This window comes from Caretta caretta, chromosome 1 (assembly GCF_965140235.1).
Source record: "Caretta caretta isolate rCarCar2 chromosome 1, rCarCar1.hap1, whole genome shotgun sequence".
NCBI classification, from domain to species: domain Eukaryota; kingdom Metazoa; phylum Chordata; order Testudines; family Cheloniidae; genus Caretta; species Caretta caretta.
The window spans coordinates 283748205-283768729 of NC_134206.1; the positions used below are offsets into that span (position 1 = coordinate 283748205).

The 20525-nt window shown below is 44.9% G+C and overlaps 2 protein-coding genes across 4 annotated transcripts in view; one reads left to right on the forward strand and one right to left on the reverse strand.

Moving 5' to 3' along the window:
- The window catches only part of ZDHHC17 (zDHHC palmitoyltransferase 17), a 138696-nt gene that overhangs the window by 111381 nt on the left and 6790 nt on the right, over window positions 1–20525 (reverse strand). For all 3 annotated transcript variants that reach the window (XM_048835718.2, XM_048835719.2, XM_048835717.2), the window contains exon 2: window positions 678–781. In XM_048835718.2, the coding sequence (XP_048691675.1) occupies window positions 678–781 (104 nt within the window). The remainder of the gene's footprint in view (window positions 1–677; window positions 782–20525) is intronic.
- Window positions 11573–13463, forward strand: LOC142070798 (uncharacterized). Its single transcript, XM_075124766.1, has 2 exons — window positions 11573–12489; window positions 12878–13463. Exons 1-2 carry the CDS (start codon window positions 11910–11912, stop codon window positions 13417–13419), a joined length of 1122 nt encoding a protein of 373 aa, XP_074980867.1. The 5' UTR covers window positions 11573–11909; the 3' UTR covers window positions 13420–13463.

Genomic DNA, 20525 nt, shown 5'->3' on the forward strand with positions numbered 1-20525 from the left:
AAGCACCCAAACTGCAGGAGAAACAACCAGCCTCCCTCTCCACTTTCTGCATTGTGTATTAATATAAAATAATAACTGCTTCATATTTGAGATAATCTGTTTTTTATGTAATTTAGCACCTATATAAAAAATACTTATCCCAGTGATTCATTCGTACAATGATTAATTGCTACTGTGCTGATTGGCAACCAATTTACAGTTTTATGGCAGTGTTGAAATTGTAGATTTAAAGGTGATCAGGCGAATCCCACCTGAGCGCCAATGGTCTAAGCACCTAAAATCACATAAGCATTTTGTAACTGTGTATGATCCACTCCATCTAGTAATTTATTTGTATTTTAAAACATAAGGAACACCATAAATAGAAAGAAAAACTAATTTCGGAAAGCATTTAATCTCTTCTCCATCATCCACCCAAGCAATAATCTAAATCTCAAAACTCTGCATAAATGCTTCTGTATATTTTCATACAGTGTGCGTAAATTTCCCTCAAAAGCATTTTTTTAATTCATTTTTCAAATCGTGTACTATAATCCACCAGCCCAGGATTGCTGTTTCTGAGGATACAAAAAATAAATTATTCATTCAAAGTTTATGCAACTAAAACAAAGAGATTTTACTGTCATTCCACTAATGGAAATATTGACAAATTTAAAACTGCAAAAAAATGCACTTACTGTGTAGCTTTGACAATGTCCCATGTGCTGTAATCATCAATGTGGCTTTTCCGTCCAAGAGAATCACTGTATCCATGGTTATAATGACTTTGGGGCTTGATTTCCTACAAAATGGAAATCTGCTATTAGGACATGAGATTTAGGTTTACTGCTAGAATTCTTAAAATATTTGTAACTGAACAGCATTTATTTTGAAATATTTCCATATGAACACAAAAATACTATATCCAGTTGAACATAGAATAAAATCAGTTAAATCTGGCCAGGATACATGATCAAAACTTTTTAAATGTTGTGAAATGTACCACAGTATTCTTTAATAAATACATTTCAAGACCTTAGTTTTAGGTCTCATCCAAGAGATGGCACACCTGCAGCAGTGCAGTATCACCAAATCCCATGCTGCAGGCATTCATTCAGTACTGTTTTAGAAGACAGAGTGCCTCCTCAACCGTAATGGCCATCTTTACAAGTATGTAAAATATGACACCTTATAGCTTTTGAATTATATATCAACACAATCAAAAATGAGTATCAAATGTATGATTGTTTACTTTTTGTCTTGAATTCTGTAACTGTACGCTGTTGAACAGCTGCCATATTTTACCCCACAGATGATGCCTATTATATGCGTAGTAGTAAAGTGCTTTTGGGATAATTACTACTATGGTGACTATAACCTAGTTTTTATATTCTATTGTAGCTCTCTGATCATAACTAGGAGCTTATCAACTGGGCAACAGAAATCACATTTGAAGACTCTGAGACACACAAAATACCCTACTAACATGAAATGAGTTCCCTTCTTTTGTTATAGACCTAATGGAAGGGAAAAGAAAAAACGAACAGGAAACATCCTCATCTTACTTCAATTGGGGGGGAGGAGTGAGAGTGAAATAGGGATGTAAATATTGATTAAAAAAGTTAACCAGTTAAACAATTAAAATTATATAGTTTAACAGGTTAACCGAGGTTGCTTCAGCTGGTCTGGTGCAGGGCAGCCAGGGCTGGGGGTCCTGCTGCCCCGGCCTGGCCAGGGGTCCCACCATCCCGGCGCAGCTGGGGTTGCTCCGGCCAGCACAGCCAGGGCCAGGGTCACTCTGGCCAGGCTGAGGACCCGCTGGCACGGCCAGGGCTGGGGTCCCGCCAGCCAGTGCTGCCAGGGCTGGGGGCCGCAGTCCCGCCGGCCCGGCACGGCTGGGGTTGCTCCATCCAGCACAGCTAGGGCCAGGGTCGCTCCGGCCGGGCTGACGCAGCCAGGGCTTGGGTCCCACCAGGACAGATGGGGCTGGAATCGCTTCAGCTGGCTGGGCCTGGGGTCCCACCAGCCCGTCCGGCACTTCATGGCGGGAGTCACTCCAGCCAGCCAGCCCAGCCTCGCCACCAGGGCTAGAGTCCCTCTGGCCAGTGCAGGGCTGCCGGGGTTAACGGTTAAGGTCAGTTAACAGTAAGCCTAATACTTACCGGTTATCCTTTTACCTCCCTAGAATGAAAGTGAAAGAATGAGAATGAGTGAGAGAATGTGTGTGTGTGTAGACAGCTATTCTCAAGTATATAAAAAACATATGACCTTACAAAAATTGGATCTACCAAAAGAGTTAAGAGGTCTAGGCTTCAAAGCAAAAATGGCCTAGTCTGTTCATTGTACAGCCTTGATTTAGCACATACATTTCCTAAGTCAGGGACCATGTTTTCCTCTGAGGTGTAGCGCTCAAATTGTCAACGTGCAAATAACTGTCAGCTGCAGAGTCTCTCAACCATTAATCGCTTTAGCTATATCATGCCACCTCCCTTTAAATAAGTTTTTTTTGTTCTCCATCATTACTATAGTGATGAGAGCGCACGAATTCACTCTCATCCTCATCAGCACATTAAATACAGATAAGCAAACAATCATACTTAGTAGTCTAAACCAAACAAAAAGACTGCTTTCCCCACTCTAAGTTATAATTTACATAAAATTTTAAAAGAAAGATTAAATGTCAGTTATTTCATTTAGAAATGTAGTTTACTACAACCTACAGTGCTGTAAAAGAATGGCTAAACAGCTAGATAATACAGAAGATGTGATTCTTTTCAGCAAGTCTGCAGGTATAATGGGCTCAATGCAGCAGAAAACAGGCTTCACAAATAACTTCAGCTATTTCCTATTCGGACAAGAAAGTACCTTTTCCTACAGCAGTTTAGGAATGTTATATTAATAATTTTGCAGCTGCTCCCTTCCTGGGGCAAAGTTTGTAATGGATGATTGTTTGCTCACTCACCACACTTCAATAGGTCCTGACATCCTATTCTTTCCAGCTAACTGAACATTTTGGAGGTCAGACAGTTAAATTAAGAGAGGAACTGTACAGCCTAAAAATTGTCACTCCTAGCCCTCCTACCCCCCAAAAATGAATCAATGAGGTGACAAAGAGGGGAACCAGTGTTAGAAAGAACACATGTCCAACCTGCTTTAACAATAGTTTAACAATAAAAAGAAACTAATGACTCAATTTCCTCATTGTTAACCAGTAGCTAATAAAGCAGATTAGAAATGGACTACCAATCTCTTCTATTGAGTTTATGGGGCAATGTTGTAAATGCCATACTTTAGCAAAATGGTAACCTCCAGCATCAGGCTCAGTTACTCATACTGTATCTTTAAACTTCTAAAGCAAACAAAACATCTCAGTTTATTCATGGTGAAGTGCTTCTTTAACTTGTGACATTTCAGATTGTTGGGATGAATGCAGCTTTACTTAGCAATTTTTCTATTAATATTATCACTTGGTCTCCTTAGCAACACAGTCAATAGAATTTCACCCAGAAATTTCTGCACCAAGCCCAATAACCTAGGCTTGAACCAGAACATATCTTTTAGGAGATAAATGTCAGGAGAACTGGAGTGAAAACACAAAACAAATAAGTTCCCAATCCCACTTCCGTGAAAATGTATCCATGTGTCCCACCACAGGATCATAATACCTGCAGCAAAGTTTGTTGTTCTGCCTTGGTGGAAATGAGTCCCACTTGAGGTCACAACCCTGTTTTACTCAAGTACCTGGGATTCCCATGAAGCAAGACTCAGAAATCAAACATCGCAGAACATGAGTCAATTCACCCTGCAAGCAGAAATTTTCCAGTTTTGGTCTCTTTCTGGAGGTGAATGATTTGGAAAGTCTGAGCAAAAACTTTTCATGATCTCAGCATGATGGAAAACTTATTTTTTCCACATCAAAAATTATTGAAAGGGATTTTTTTTTTAAACAGGTCTATCACTGAAACAACTGGAGATTCAAAAATGAAATTTTACTTAGAAGTGTTTCTCTTTACAATGAAAATCCCTGAATTATTTAGTTATAAGCCTCTGGAAAAAAAAGCATTTTGCACATGTATGGTACAAGTGATACTACTTTTACCACACTTGTTCATGAATATTCAGAGAGGATGAATATACAGAACTCCTTAACTTCATGGATTATTCCAAAACTGCAAGGGCAATTTCCAAAAGTTTTATGGTAATGCCAGATAGTGTTCCAGCCTAGCAGGTTACCAATGAAGTTGAAAGCAAAAATCAGTATCAACTTGTTCCAGCTCTGAGCTCAGGTTGCCAACATTCTAAAAACGCACAAAACTGAACACCCTTGCCCCACCCACCACTCACTCCATCCCCACTCCCTCTGTCACTCGCTCTCCCCCACCCTCACTCACTTTCACTGGGCTGGGGCAGGGGTGCAGGAGTGGGTGAGGGCTCTGGCTGAGGGTGCAGGCTCTGGGGTGGGGCTGGGTATGAAGGATTTGAGGTACAAGAGGGGGCTCCAGGCTGGGGCTGAGGGGTTGGGAGTGCGGGAGGGGGTTCACGGTTGGGGTAGGGGGTTGAGGTGCGGGATGGGGTGTGGGCTCCAGCTGAGGGTGTGGGCTCTGGGGTGGGGCCAGGGATGAGGGGTTGGGGTGCAGGAGGCGGTGCCAGGACTGGGAGAGAGTTTGGATGCAGGAGGGGGCTCAGGGCTGGGGTGCAGGCTCTAGGAAGGAGCCTGGGTGTGGGAGGGGGCTCAGAGCTCGGGCAGGGGGTTGGGGTGCAGGAGGGGGCTCAGAGTTTTGGCACGGTGGGAGGGGAGGTTCAGGGTGTGGGCTACGGCCAGGCGGAGCTTACCTCAAGTGGCTCCCAGAAGCAGCCAGCATGTCCAGCTCCTAGGCAGAGGGGCCATGGGGCTCTATGTGCTGTCTGTGCTGGCGGGCTCTGCCCCCACAGCTCCCATTGGCTGCGGTTCCCAGCCAATGGGAGCTGCGCAGCCAGTGCTTTGGGTGGGGGCAGTGAACAGAGCCCCCTGGCCCCTAAGAGCCGGACACCTAAGAGCCGGACATGCCAGCCGCATCTGTGAGCCGTACGGAGCCAGGGCAGGCAGGGAGTTCTGCCTTCGCCCCACTGCGTCACCGATGGAACTTTTAGCAGCCCAGTCAGCACAGGGTCCCTTTTCGATCAGGCATTCCAGTCAAAAACCGGACGCCTAGCAACCCTACTCTGGGCAATAAATTTATAGGACAAATACACGATAAGTGTGATAGGTCATGCAACCCACAGAAGGCTTGAAGGGGCCAGGTAGACCAATTAACTCCCCAGGCTGCATCTGGAGGAGGAGTCAGGGAGCAGGGATTGATTAAATGAAGCTCAGCTGGGCAAAAACAGGAGGGGTCTGTATAAAGGAGCTGAGAGCAGAAGGGGGCTGTAGTGAAGTAGTCTGCAATCACTCCCTGGGGGAAGGGAGGTGTGTTTGGGGCTAGAGATAGGTTGCCTGCAGTTACTCCCTTGGAGGAGGGAGCTTGGACTGGAGAACCAGAAAGGCAGGAAAGGGTAAAGGCAGCAAGGTATGGGGTACAGAAGACCTTGGCTGCTGAGAGGGCCCCTGAGCTGGAACCCAGAGTAAAGGGCAGTCCCAGGTTCCCCTACTAGCCACTGGGGAAGTAGTGCAGACCAGACAGTGGAGAGCAGACTGCCTGGGACAGTTCTCCTTGGAAGGCTTTGATATCCAGGAAGGGGAGGACCCCAGTGACATAGCTAGAGTGCCAAGTGACGAAGAGGAAGCTGCAACTCCTGGAGCAAGAGGAGCTGCAGGATGAGAGAAGATGGGTGGAGAGATATCCAGAGGAGGGTCTAGCACCTGGAAGGAGCTAATCGCCAGGAGCAGCCAGGAGGAGGCCCTAAAAGAGATACAAGGGGCACTAAAAGACAATATTTAAAACCTATACTCAAGAGTAACTCAAACCAAACCACACAAGATGATCTAAATTTATGTTTCTATAGAACTTCCTTGTTCCATAGGGCAAACAGTCCATAATGCTTGGGGGGGAAGGGGAGGGGAGAGATAGGGAAAGAGTAAGAGCTTAGTCACTATACTGTATGTCTAATGTTTGTTACACTTTTCAGATTAGTCAGAATGACAACATAACAAGAATACAACACCTTTGTTTCCTCAATGCCATTCTGAAGACAAAGGATATAAACCTGTAGAGAATCTACGAAATAAACTTGACCTTATGCTTACACTGGCAGTATTCGTTAGCAAACGCATCTGGTACCCAAATCATCAACACATGGAACATGTTTTCCCATTTCACCGTCACACTACTTCATACATAGTTCAGTCCTTTCAACATTCCATTAGCCTGAAAGCTAAGCAGAAAAACTGGTTAAAATCTCTATATTCCAGTGCTATGCTGCCATCTATGCAAGACCCCTAATAATAGCAGCAGGGCACCTACTGCCAAAGCAAATGGGAACCAGGCATAGTACAGCTGTTGCTCTAGGTGTCTGGGAAGGGAGACACATTATGTCTGCAAAGGAGGAGGCAGCTTTGCAGAAATTCTCTCTTTGCAGTCTCAGAATAAATCAGGCTCTCTTATATGGAGGAACAGTGCTGAAAAAAAGTACCAAATATAGAAAGAGTTGTAAGATGCAAATCAAGGCCTAAAATAAAGTAAGACAAAATCCAAACATAAATGCCTGGATGTTGCCCTTTTTACTTTGAATTTGAAAGGTGATGCCATGCAAAGTTATCACAGTGCCAGTAACTGTATCAGCACTGTTCACCTACAGCTACACTAGGCAGTAAGGATTTTGCATACCACAAATCATAGTAATCAGAGCTTGAAAAGCTTACTGGATACATACTAATGTGAGGATAAACCAAGTAGAGAAAGGTTAGTACAAAAGATGACACTACAGAATTCCAGCACAGTACTCTAGTTCAGCCTATTTCTTGCCCTTTCTCAGATGCTTAGAGATGGACCATCTCTTTTTCCTATTCAAGCCTCCTAACTGCTGTAAAGCAGACATTAAGGCTGGAAAACTTCACTATTTCCCCAGTCCCCTCCTGGATGTTACTTGGGGGGGGAGTCATGCAACTATGTAGCTTAAGTATTAAATCAGAGGGAAGAGTCTTCCCGACCTAGATATCACTTTCCACAGCACTTTAGTTTTCCATGGTAGCCTTTCCTTCAAATAATGACTATGCCAATTTTGCTTATTGTATAAAACCTGTCAGGATTATGGGCCTAAACTCACTATAATCTGTAAATAATCATTTAAACAACATGAATATTTTTTTAAGTGGTACATGTTTGCTGGTGAAGTTTTAAAGAAAGTCAAATCATTGGACTTATGGAAGCCCTGGAACAGAGTTGAAGTGCTAAATCAGCTTTTAGCAGTCAGTAGCACCTTCTGCAGGTCTAGAAAGAATATTTTCTTCATTTCAGTTTATTCAATGAGTTCAGTTTAATGACTAGTTCAAAGCTGAGAAACTGACTGGAAGTTGAAAAAGCAGGAAAGCTTGTTTTCCTCTTCCAGTCTATGAATAAAAACTAGGTGTGAGAGAATGACAGCTACTATAGTACCAAAGTCTTGAAGGTCAGGGTGACCAGAAACAGTTTAATTAAACTAGCTTCAGCTTTAACAAATCAGTTCGTTTTAAATGCAAAATATGTTTTGATAAACTCACTTTTTCTTATATATCTAGCACATTTAAAGAAGTTCTATTTAACTAGTAAAATTAGTTAAAACTAACGCTGTTTTTATGCGTTTTAATTGAATTCCAATTTCCATCCAAATGCAGCTTGACACAATTTCATGAGTAATTCATCATCATCTAGTAAATGTTAGTAAATGTAACATAAGAAAATGTAAAAGTTAAAAATGTGAATATATGATAGCTTAAATGTATGCGTGTATACACATATATAGGTATACTGAGAGAGAGAGAGAATCATCCTGATTACCAGTCGTAACAAACTTAGTGTACTGTAAAGGCTATAGTTTTTGTAAATACACATTTTAATAGTTGCCAACTAGAGCAGTGTTTCCCAGACTTGGGACGCCACTTGTTCAGGGAAAGCCACTGGGGGGCCGGGCCAGTTTATTTACCTGCCACATCCGCAGGTTCGGCCGATCACGGCTTCTACTGGAAGCACGTCCTCTGGAATGGTGGCCAAAGCATGAAGGAGCATACAAATGTTTAGCATGTGGGCACGTAAATACCTTGCAATGCCAGCTACACTCTTTCAAGTACGCAGTCCCAGCCCTGTTTTGTAGTTACAGATATTTCACTTACAGTACATTACTGCACCTGGTGCCACTAACATTAAGATGCCTCTACCCTTGTAACCATTTTCAGAACTGGACCTGTGCTAGGTCCTGCTTCTGAAGTCAAAATAGTTGGAACACAATATGGAGAGAAATGTGTAAGAGAAGGGGAGAACAGAAGTACTTGAGGACCCTCTTACTTTAAAATTTTATTTTATTTGCGGGCAATTTTTTAGCTACGTTCTTTGTGTAAAAAAAAGTGAACTGAATTAACAAAATTATGGATACAATCTAATTACATTATATATCTAAATATGAATAAATCTTTGCTGAACAGTAGTGATACTTCAAAAAACAGATTTCTCCAGTATAAAGTGTACAAAAATACGTATAAAAGAGACTTCTCACTAACCCTCCTCTAAGATTTTAGAGAGAGGAGAGGATTCTGCAGACCAATAAGATCAAATCAGCTGTAACCACATCATCTTCATACATAACTACTCTCTCTCGCTCTCAAAAAAAAAAGCTTACTAAAATAAAAGGCATTGTAATGGCTAGTTTTCAGCTATTAAACCATTAAATCACATAAAGCGCATTGTCACAAATTTACTTTTTAGGTTTTTACACTTTTTTTGGTAATACAGTCATAGAAGCTAGAATATTTGTTCCCCTGCCAGTACAGCCCTTTTCCATCTCCCAAACATTTTCTCATACTTTGAGAGATTATTTTAATATGGCTTTTTAAACTTAATTTTAAATTATTTCAATTTTAAAAGCACAGGATGTCAAAACACAGTATCTGTGCACCATCATATGGATATGACCTTGACCCTGCAAGTGCCCCACACAGACAGACCCCTGAACCTGCCAAGAGCCCTGGGGAAGTTAATAGGAAGCTAACCAAATGAAGCGGCCTGTCAATCTGATTTGAGGATAATAAACCAAATTCATCCCAGGTGTCACTTAGTTAAATGGAGTTATATAAGGGTTGAGTCTGGCCCAATAAATTAGTCAGCTGTTTTTATTTATGGTGGAACGGAAGATTAAAGCATGTGAAAATACAGATTATTTTCCGCACAGTTAACTTAAAAGGAAACTATCAAATTACAAATCCTACTCTCAGAATGCTTTACCTACCATTATTAAAAGTAAGAAAGACAACAGTAACAAAGATTAACAAAAAATAGCTTCTCATTTCCCCCCTACTTTGTTTACTTTCTGCATTTGACAGCTCTTTATATAGTCAGTTTCATTATTTCGCTGTCACCATTTTCCAGCTTTATGTGGGTTCTTACTCAATAGCATGGGAAAGAAAAACATTTTTAAAAACCAGAAAATATGGCTGCAACACACAAAACTGGAAGGTGCAGGTTTAGCACCAGAAGCTTTTTTTTTTTTTTACTTGTTTTTATAATTGAATTCATTTCAAATTGATGGTGAGTCAACATTTATGTCAAATTTTTACCCTAAAATTTTGTCACTCTCTCTCTTCACAGAGGGGGTTCAGAACCTTTCCAACCTAAACAGAAGAGATATTCTCAGTATTTTTCCACATCTAGTGACAAAGATATTCTCTCTGAGAATCATCTTTGAAACATAAACCCCATTAAGAAACCAACAATTTCTAACTCTGTGGCTACAAAGATAAAACACCAAACATTAATCAACCAATGCAGTATTGCCTTCCTAATTCAGAAGAACTCCAATCCATCTGTTGCCGCTCAAAGCTTTTACTAATTTCAACAGTTAAAACTGACCAGATTGTTGTCTGTTTTCACTTCTAATAGTCAGAAGGGCAGCAGTGAAACTGTCAAGAAGGAACTCAGTTGAACTCTGCTGCAGATTGGGAAGACTACAATGCAGCAGAAGAGGCAAGGATTGCTGCTACTCAGTAGCACCCTGCTCCCTCTGAATTAGTGAAAAAATTCTCACACTGATTTCATTAGTGCAAGATCCAGACCCAGGGAGGAATACTCAAAAATGTGGGGGAAGGGTAGAGAAATGGAGAACCTCACCCAAATTTGTACCAGCCAGGTGGCTCTGAAATTTGGTGGGCGAAGGGGGGAAGAATGGAGGAGGCTTCCACACAAGTGGGGCTTGTGTTCCTTCCACACAAGTGGGGCTTCTACTTACAAGCCAGACACAGTCCAATCCCAAATGTCTACACAGCAATTAAACAGACCCAATTAAACAGCCTGTGCCCAGCAAGCCCTAGTCAGCTGACATGGAGCAGCTCTGGATATTTAATTCTAGTGGTGACATATCCAAAGTGACTTTTCTGAGAATGAAGAAAATCTCACACACCACTGATGAGTAGTACCAGTTTAAATGGAGATTTACTGACATGTGTGGGTTTAAGCTTTCAACCTTAACTCTGAATCAATTTTTTGTAGACACATTTCTTGTTTCGTTTTAGAAACAGAAACAAGTGACTGGCATTTAAAAAAAAAAAAAATCAACCTTTCTCACAAAATACACAATACACAAACAATCCTGCCTGCCCATCTTCCATCTAAAGACAAATACAAATTTCCCCAATTTTCCAGTAGTAGATGAGGAAGGGGGAGAAGTTTGCTAGCACACATAGAAGAGGATCCATAGGAAATGTTTTTTTAAAAAGAAGTTTTAAGGTTGTGTGAATAAGTGGTCTAAGCACAGAATACTGAAGCAGTAGCAACTCCAAAGTATATATAGCAAGAGGCAACAAGCAGGTCAACATGCCTGCTTGGGACATAAGGAGTGGAGTGAAATACTATTGCTTACATCTGTTACATATGGTTGTGGAGGACAAAAACAGATGGCTAGGACTTTTGTTCCTTTAAAATGTTAAGTAATATTGCTGCCAAGGGGTAATGTGATCAAATTTGTACAGTCAGATTCTGGTTTCTGACAGAGTTAATAAACCAATGCTTTTCAAAGGGAATCCTAACAAAACAAAAAAATACCAATAAGGTACTAAAAGTTTCTGTGAAAATGCAGAATTGCATATAAAGGCATGGTATGCAATAACTAGATGAAGATTAGCTTTAAGAAATCCAGGAAACAAGGAGAGATTGTGGTAAGACTATCAGCTCTTCAGGGCAGGGACTGTGCCTACACATGTGTTTTGTACAACAACTTGATCATGACCAGTTTCTCTGGGTACAACCATAATAAAATATTAAACCACTTAATTAAATAAATAATAGAACTAGTAATTACAAGAAGTGTAGTTTAGTTTGTTACAATCGATTTTTTTCAAAATCGTTGCCTCTGAGGACTAAGGAGTGAAAAACAAAAATTGTGGATCATTACCTAATATGGAGTGAGAACTCCTTAGCCCTGGTCTACACTAGGACTTTAGATCGAATTTAGCAGCGTTAAATCGATTTAAACCTGCACCCGTCCACACAATGAAGCCCTTTATTTCGACTTAAAGGGCTCTTAAAATCGATTTCCTTACTCCACCCCTGACAAGTGGATTAGCGCTTAAATCGACGTTGCCGGCTCGAATTTGGGGTACTGTGGACACAATTCGATGGTATTGGCCTCCGGGAGCTATCCCAGAGTGCTCCATTCTGACCGCTCTGGACAGCGCTCTCAACTCAGATGCACTGGCCAGGTAGACAGGAAAAGAACCGCGAACTTTTGAATCTCATTTCCTGTTTGGCCAGCGTGGCAAGCTGCAGGTGACCATGCAGAGCTCATCAGCAGAGGTGACCATGATGGAGTCCCAGAATCGCAAAAGAGCTCCAGCATGGACTGAACGGGAGGTACGGGATCTGATCGCTGTTTGGGGAGAGGAATCCGTGCTATCAGAACTCCGTTCCAGTTTTCGAAATGCCAAAACCTTTCTGAAAATCTCCCAGGGCATGAAGGACAGAGGCCATAACAGGGACCCGAAGCAGTGCCGCGTGAAACTGAAGGAGCTGAGGCAAGCCTACCAGAAAACCAGAGAGGCGAACGGCCGCTCCGGGTCAGAGCCCCAAACATGCCGCTTCTATGATGAGCTGCATGCCATTTTAGGGGGTTCAGCCACCACTACCCCAGCCGTGTTGTTTGACTCCTTCAATGGAGATGGAGGCAATACAGAAGTAGGTTTTGGGGACGAAGAAGATGATGAGGAGGAGGTTGTAGATAGCTCACAGCAAGCAAGCGGAGAAACCGGTTTTCCCGACAGCCAGGAACTGTTTCTCACCCTAGACCTGGAGCCAGTACCCCCCGAACCCACCCAAGGCTGCCTCCTGGACTCAGCAGGCGGAGAAGGGACCTCTGGTGAGTGTACCTTTTAAAATGCTATACATGGTTTAAAAGCAAGCATGTGAAAGGATTACTTTGCCCTGGCATTTGCGGTTCTGCCTTTGCAAAAGGTTTCTGGGGAGGGCAGCCTTATTTCGTCCTTCATGGTAGGACACTTTACCACTCCAGGCCAGCAACACGTACTGGGGAATCACTGTAGAACAAAGCATTGCAGTGTATGTTTGCTGGCATTCAACCAAAATCCGTTCACGCGGTGGGAGGAGGCAAAATGCGACCTTGTAACGAAAGCACATGTGCTATGTATGTAATGTTAACTTTCAAGGTTTACCCTGAAAGAGTGTAGCGACTGTTTTATAAAATGTGTCTTTTTAAATACCGCTGTCCCTTTTTTTTTCTCCACCAGCTGCATGTGTTTCAATGATCACAGGATCTTCTCCTTCCCAGAGGCTAGTGAAGCTTAGAAAGAAAAAAAAACGCACTCGCGATGAAATGTTCTCCGAGCTCATGCTGTCCTCCCACACTGACAGAGCACAGACGAATGCGTGGAGGCAAATAATGTCAGAGTGCAGGAAAGCACAAAATGACCGGGAGGAGAGGTGGAGGGCTGAAGAGAGTAAGTGGCGGGCTGAAGAGAGTAAGTGGCGGGCTGAAGACAGGGCTGAAGCTCAAAGGTGGCGGCAGCGTGATGAGAGGAGGCAGGATTCAATGCTGAGGCTGCTGCAGGACCAAACCAGTATGCTCCAGTGTATGGTTGAGCTGCAGCAAAGGCAGCTGGAGCACAGACTGCCACTGCAGCCCCTCTGTAACCAACCGCCCTCCTCCCCAAGTTCCATAGCCTCCACACCCAGACGCCCAAGAACACGGTGGGGAGGCCTCCGGCCAACCAGCCACTCCCCCACAGAGGATTGCCCAAAAAAAAGAAGGCTGTCATTCAATAAATTTTAAAGTTGTAAACTTTTAAAGTGCTGTGCTTAAAGTGCTGTGTGGCATTTTCCTTCCCTCCTCCACCACCCCTCCTGGGATACCTTGGTAGTCATCCCCCTATTTGTGTGATGAATGAATAACGAATGCATGACTGTGAAGCAGCAATGACTTTATTGGCTCTGCAAGCAATGATTAAAGGGAGGAGGGGAGGGTGGTTAGCTTACAGGGAAGTAGAGTGAACCAAGGGGCGGGGGGGTTCATCAAGGAGAAACAAACAGACCTTTTACACCGTAGCCTGGCCAGTCATGAAACTGTTTTTCAAAGCTTCTCTGATGCGTACCGCGCCCTCCTGTGCTCTTCTAACCGCCCTGGTGTCTGGCTGCGCGTAACCAGCAGCCAGGCGATTTGCCTCAACCTCCCACCCCGCCATAAACGTCTCCCCCTTACTCTCACAGATATTGTGGAGCACACAGCAAGCAGTAATAACAGTGGGAATATTGGTTTCGCTGAGGTCTAAGCGAGTCAATAAACTGCGCCAGCGCGCCTTTAAACGTCCAAATGCACATTCTACCACCATTCTGCACTTGCTCAGCCTGTAGTTGAACAGCTCCTGACTACTGTCCAGGCTGCCTGTGTACGGCTTCATGAGCCATGGCATTAAGGGGTAGGCTGGGTCCCCAAGGATAACTATAGGCATTTCAACATCCCCAACAGTTATTTTCTGGTCTGGGAATAAAGTCCCTTCCTGCAGCTTTTGAAACAGACCAGAGTTCCTGAAGATGCGAGCATCATGCACCTTTCCCGGCCATCCCACGTTGATGTTGGTGAAACGTCCCTTGTGATCCACCAGAGCTTGCAGCACTATTGAAAAGTACCCCTTGCGGTTTATGTACTCGGCGGCTTGGTGCTCCGGTGCCAAGATAGGGATATGGGTTCCGTCTATAGCCCCACCACAGTTAGGGAATCCCATTGCAGCAAAGCCATCCACTATGACCTGCACATTTCCCAGGGTCACTACCCTTGATATCAGCAGATCTTTGATTGCGTGGGCTACTTGCATCACAGCAGCCCCCACAGTAGATTTGCCCACTCCAAATTGATTCCCAACTGACCGGTAGCTGTCTGGCGTTGCAAGCTTCCACAGGGCTATCGCCACTCGCTTCTCAACTGTGAGGGCTGCTCTCATCTTGGTATTCATGCGCTTCAGGACAGGGGAAAGCAAGTCACAAAGTTCCATGAAAGTGCCCTTACACATGCGAAAGTTTCGTAGCCACTGGGAATCGTCCCAGACCTGCAACACTATGCGGTCCCACCAGTCTGTGCTTGTTTCCCGAGCCCAGAATCGGCGTTCCACAGCATGAACCTGCCCCATTAGCACCATGATGCATGCATTGGCAGGGCCCATGCTTTCAGAGAAATCTGTGTCCATGTCCTGATCACTCACGGGACCGCGCTGACGTCGCCTCCTCGCCCGGTATCGCGTTGCCATGTTCTGGTGCTGCATATACTGCTGAATAATGCGTGTGGTGGTTAATGTGCTCCTAATTGCCAAAGTGAGCTGAGCGGGCTCCATGCTTGCCGTGGTATGGCGTCCGCACAGAAAAAAGGCGCGGAACGATTGTCTGCCGTTGCTCTGACGGAGGGAGGGGCGACTGACGACACGGCTTACAGGGTTGGCTTCAGGGAGCTAAAATCAACAAAGGGGGTGCCTGTACATCAAGGAGTATTTCAGGCAGGACTGCACGGAGGGTTCCAATAAGAAATGGTGCACCTAAGTTATCGTTGTTATTGGAACAAGGAGGTTAGCCTGGCCTCTGATTGATACATGGCTAGATTTACCTCGCTGCACCTTCTCTGTGAGTGACTGCAGTGTGACCTAGAGGAATGAGTCCCCTAGACAGGGGAGGAGGCAAATGAGTACAAAACAAATCTGGTCTATTTCTTGTTTTGACCCACTCCATCTATCTTTTACATCTTTGGCTGGCAGCAGACGGTGCAGAAGGACTGCATGCCATCCACATCTCATGGCTGCTTGGCAGAAGATGGTACAGTACGCCTGCTAGCCATCCCCATCTCTTGCCTGCCTGGCAGAAGATGGTGCAATACGACTGCTAGCAATCCTCATCTCTTGCCTGCCTGGCAGAAGATGGTACAGTACGACTGCTAGCAGTCCGTATCGCCTGCCTGCTCACCATAAGACGGTTCAATAGGACTGACTGCAGGACTAAAGAGAATGACCTGGTCAAGTCACTCCAAATTTAGTCCCTGCGCCCATGTCTGCCCAGGCGCTCCCAGCCGACGCGGCCAGGAGCACCTCGGACACGATGAGGACGACTACCAGTCGTATTGCACCGTCTGCTGCCAGAAGGCAAGGGGTTGCTGCTACTGTGCAGCAAAGCCGTACCGCGTCTGCCAGCACCCAGGAGACATAGGGTGACGGTTACCTGAGCGGGCTCCATGCTTGCTGTGGTATGGCGTCTGCACAGGTAACTCAGGAAAAAAGGCGCGAAATGATTGTCTGCCCTTGCTTTCACGGAGGGAGGGAGGGAACGGGGGCCTGACGACACGTACCCAGAACCACCCGCGACAATGTTTTAGCCCCATCAGAGCGCTCCATTGTGACTGCTCTGGACAGCACTCTCAGATGCCCGATTGTTTGCCATTGCTCTGACGCTGGGAGGGGCGCTTACAGGGTTGGCTTCAGGGAGCTAAAATCAACAAAGGGGGTGGCTTTACATCAAGGAGTATTTCAGGCAGGACTTCACAGAGGGTTCCAATAAGAAATGGTGCACCTAAGTTATTGTCCTTATTGGAGCAAGAAGGTTAGCCTGGCCTCTGATTGATACATGGCTAGATTTACCTCGCTGCACCTTGACTGCAGTGTGATCTAGAAGAATGAGTCCCCTAGACAGGGGAGGGGGGGGAAGCAAATGAGTACAAAACAAATCTGGTCTATTTCTTGTTTTGACCCACTCCATCTATCTTTTACATCTTTGGCTGGCAGCAGACGGACTGCATGCCATCCACATCTCATGACTGCTCGGCAGAAGATGGTACAGCACGACTGCTAGCAGTCCGTATCGCCTGCCCGCTCACCATAAGACGGTTCAATAGGACTGACTGCAGGACTAAAGAGAATGACCTGGTCAAGTCACTCCAAATTTAGTCCCTGTGCCCATGTCTGCCCAGGCGCTCCTGATCGACCTCACAGAGGCGACCAGGAGCACCTCAGACATGACGATGACGGCTACCAGTCGTACTGTACCGTCTGCTGCCACAAGGCAAGGGGTTGCTGCTACTGTGTAGCAATGCCGTACCGCGTCTGCCAGCACCCAGGAGACATAGGGTGACGGTTACCTGAGCGGGCTCCATGCTTGCCATGGTATGGCGTCTGCACAGGTAACTCAGGAAAAAAGGCGCGAAATGATTGTCTGCCCTTGCTTTCACGGGGGGAGGGAGGGAACGGGAGGCTGACGATATGTACCCAGAACCACCCGCGACAATGTTTTAGCCCCATCAGGCATTGGGATCTCAACCCAGAATTCCAATGGGCAGCGGAGACTGCGGGAACTGTGGGATAGCTACCCACAGTGCAACGCTCCGGAAGTCGACGCTTGCCTCGGTACTGTGGAAGCGCTCCGCCGAGTTAATGCACTTAATGCACTTAGAGCATTTACTGTGGGGACACACACACTCGAATTTATAAAACCGATTTCTAAAAAACCGACTTCTATAAATTCGACCTTATTCCGTAGTGTAGACATACCCTTAAAGCAAAGTGACCCATGAAGTACAGAGAAGCTGAATACACTAATTTTACAAAAAAAAAAGGGGGGGAGGGAGGCACGGAAATCATATGTTTTCTGAGAACAAATGACTGACTCTACAAACTCCAAATTTACTTGCTTATCATGGACCAATACTACCGGTAAGATGCTCACAGTAAAAATCTCTCTAAAATGGGTACATAAAGCAATTAACTGCATTGCAGAGTGAACTACTGAAGATCTTGCAATTTTCTTCTCAAAAACAATAGTTCCTCCTCTCAAATTTGGGTAGGATTTAGGGAAACTTAGGACACACCTAATGCTGCACCTTGCTTTGATTAACCATTCCTTTTATCTTACCTTTCATCCTTTCCTGACCCATCCCATTCTCTGGCCCAATGACTGTTCCACAGTCTATAAATACTTGGGTGGAAGAGGGGAGAGAGAATAACTCTACAGTCCAGTAGTTAGGGCATCCACCTGGAAGACCCAGTGTCCATTTCCCCTACTCTGATGAGTCTATTTACAGAGAGTGAAATACCTGCAGCACGAGAAATTAAGAGCGTCTACACTACAATAAAACAGCTGTGGCTGGCACAGGTCAGCTGACTGGGCTCCTGGAACTCGGGCTGCAGGCTATAAAATTGAAATGCAAATGGTAGGGCTCAAGGTGGAGCCCAGGTTCTGGGATCTTCCTCCCTCATGGGTGTCAGAGCCCAGGCTCCAGCTAGAGCCTGAATGTCTACACTGCAGCCTGAGTTCTTTGAGCCTGAATCATCTAACCTGAGCCAGTCACAGGTGTTTTACTGCTGTGTAGACATATGCTTAAGGAGCCTCACATCAGAATATCCCATAGCTCAGTGGTTAGAGCCCCTTCCTGAGACTTCTGTTCAAAGCCTCTCTCCCTCTCCAGCAGATAGGGGAAATTGAACCTGGGTCATCAACATCCCAGGCAAGTGCTTTACCCACTGGGTTAAAAATTATAAGGTGGGCACCACCACCTCCACCAGCTAGATTTTTAATGTGACCCAACCCAGTAGGCAGCCAAACACTGATCCTCCCTGGTTAGCAAACTGCTCTGGTGTTTAGGCTAGAGATACTTGTTCAGACTCCTAGAGTGAGGCAGCAGTGCACATGCTCAGAGGCAGAAACGTAGGTGCTTTGAGAGCTTTCGCTCTGAAAATTGAAGTGCCAAATGAGTTTAAGCACCTACAGGGTTCAGTGGAGTTTTGTGAATCACAGTGGAGCCTGAAAGTGGGACTTAACTGCCTAAACCCAGATAGATCCCCTAAATCTGGGGATTAAATGCCTAAATCCCTTGTGAATCCAGGCCTGAATCATTAGTCATTCTAATTCAATCCCAGACTCAGGACATAGACCTTGGCTAACCATGGGCAATGATGTTCAATCTATTCCTAGTAATTTCATATGCCAGTAGACTTTTCTTTTTCCTTTAGAGAAACACAGCTCCTGTACAATTACATGATCATGTCCTAATAGTTTAAAACTATAGTTCAAACAGTGGTCTGCAAAGCTCCAAAGAATAGAATCATAGAATAGCAGGGTTGGAAGGGACATCAGGAGGTCATCCCCTGCTCAAAGCAGAACCAATCCCCAACAAAATCATCCCAGTCAGGGCTTTGTCAAGCCTGATCTTGAAAATCTTTAAAGGAGGAGATTCCACCACCTCCCTAGGTAACCCACTCCAGTGCTTCACCATCCTCCTAGTGAAAAAGTTTTTCCTAGGTCAGGTTTAACACATGTTAACTAAGCCTAACCTAAACATACCCTGTAGCTATGCTAGGAAAAAGGTAGCATGATTTTAGCTGGTCATGGGGTAGCCTTGGCTAAAACTGAACCAGATAAAACCCTGGTTTAAAGAGATACCATTATCTTGCGTGCATACACGTGCGCACACACTTTCATTGGGAATTTTTTTTCCTACTGTATCACAATATTTTTACTGCTACAAGATGAGTAGCAAAAATGACAAAAAAAATAAGCCCTTTATTCTCCAATAGTCATTATTCAGTTTGTTTACTTTGTGCATTTGAAAACACTTTGGGTATAACTTACTTCCCTTGTACATCAGTTTCTCTTAATTGTGGGGGTCTTTCACACAGCAATAAGGGAAAACACTTTTTAAAAAAAATTAAAGCTGGAAAGTGTTTGTACCCGAAAGTTTGTACCCGAAACAAGATTTAACTTTTTTTGGAAACTAAAAAAAGTTCAAGTGGACAGCGTTTCCTTAAAAAAAAAAAGTCAAAAGAACTCAGAAAAACGTATTTGAAAAAGCCTTCTGTTATTTCAAGCATTCCAAAATAATCCTTTCACTGAATGCAAAAATTGAAAGTGGAAAAATTCTTCTTAGCAAAGTCAACCACCAAACTAAATGATTAATCCTGCACATTTCCCAAAACAGATGCAAATTTTTACTTTATAAATGGGTGGATAAAGATACTCAACTGGAGACATTAAGCCAGAGGTGGTCCACATGCAGCCTGCGGGACTGTCCTGCCTGGCCCCTGAGCTCCCAGCCGGGGAGGCTAGCCCCCGGCCCCTCCCCTGCTGTCCCTCCTCCCCCACAGCCATGCCGCCGCTTGGGCAGCACAGCTTGCACCCGTCCACTTCCCATGCTTTCCAATAAACCTGTCCTGCCGCTCTTAGCGGCATGGTAAGGGGGCGGGGGGAGGTTGGATAAGGGGCAGGAGGTCCCGGGGGGCACTCGGGACTGTTGGATCGGGTGGAGGTTCAGGTGGGGGGGGGTCAGGAGATAGGGAACGGGGGGGTTGGATGGGGGTGGGGTCCCAGGGGGGCGGTTAGGGATGGGGTCCTGAGAGGGGGCGGTTAGGGGACAAGGGGGGGGGGGGTCGATGGGTCAGGGGTTCTGAGGGGGGCAGTCAGGGTGCAGGAAGTGGGAGGGGGTAGGGGCCAGGCTGTTTGCGGAGGCACAGCCTTCCCTACCCAGCCCTCCATGCCATTTTGCAACCATAATATGGCCCTTGGGCCAAAAAGTTTGCCCACCCCTGCATTAAGCCAACCACTGTATTTGGAGGTCAGAAAAATCATGGGATTTCATGAAGAAATGAAGGAGTAAGTCATGCTTGTTCAAAAGTGAGGGCTTGTCTACACTTACACTGGTGCTGCTGTTGTGCTGTAGCACCAAGTGAAAACACCACCTATGCCGACAGGAGAGCTCTGTTTACACCAGGAGTTAGGTTGGTATACTTTTGTCACTCAGGAGTGTGGATTTTCCACACCCCTAAGCAACACAGTTATATCAACATAAGTTTGTAGTGCGGACCAGGTCTGAGGGATAGTCTACTTTACAGCAGTACGTTCCTGTGGCGCATTTGGTGA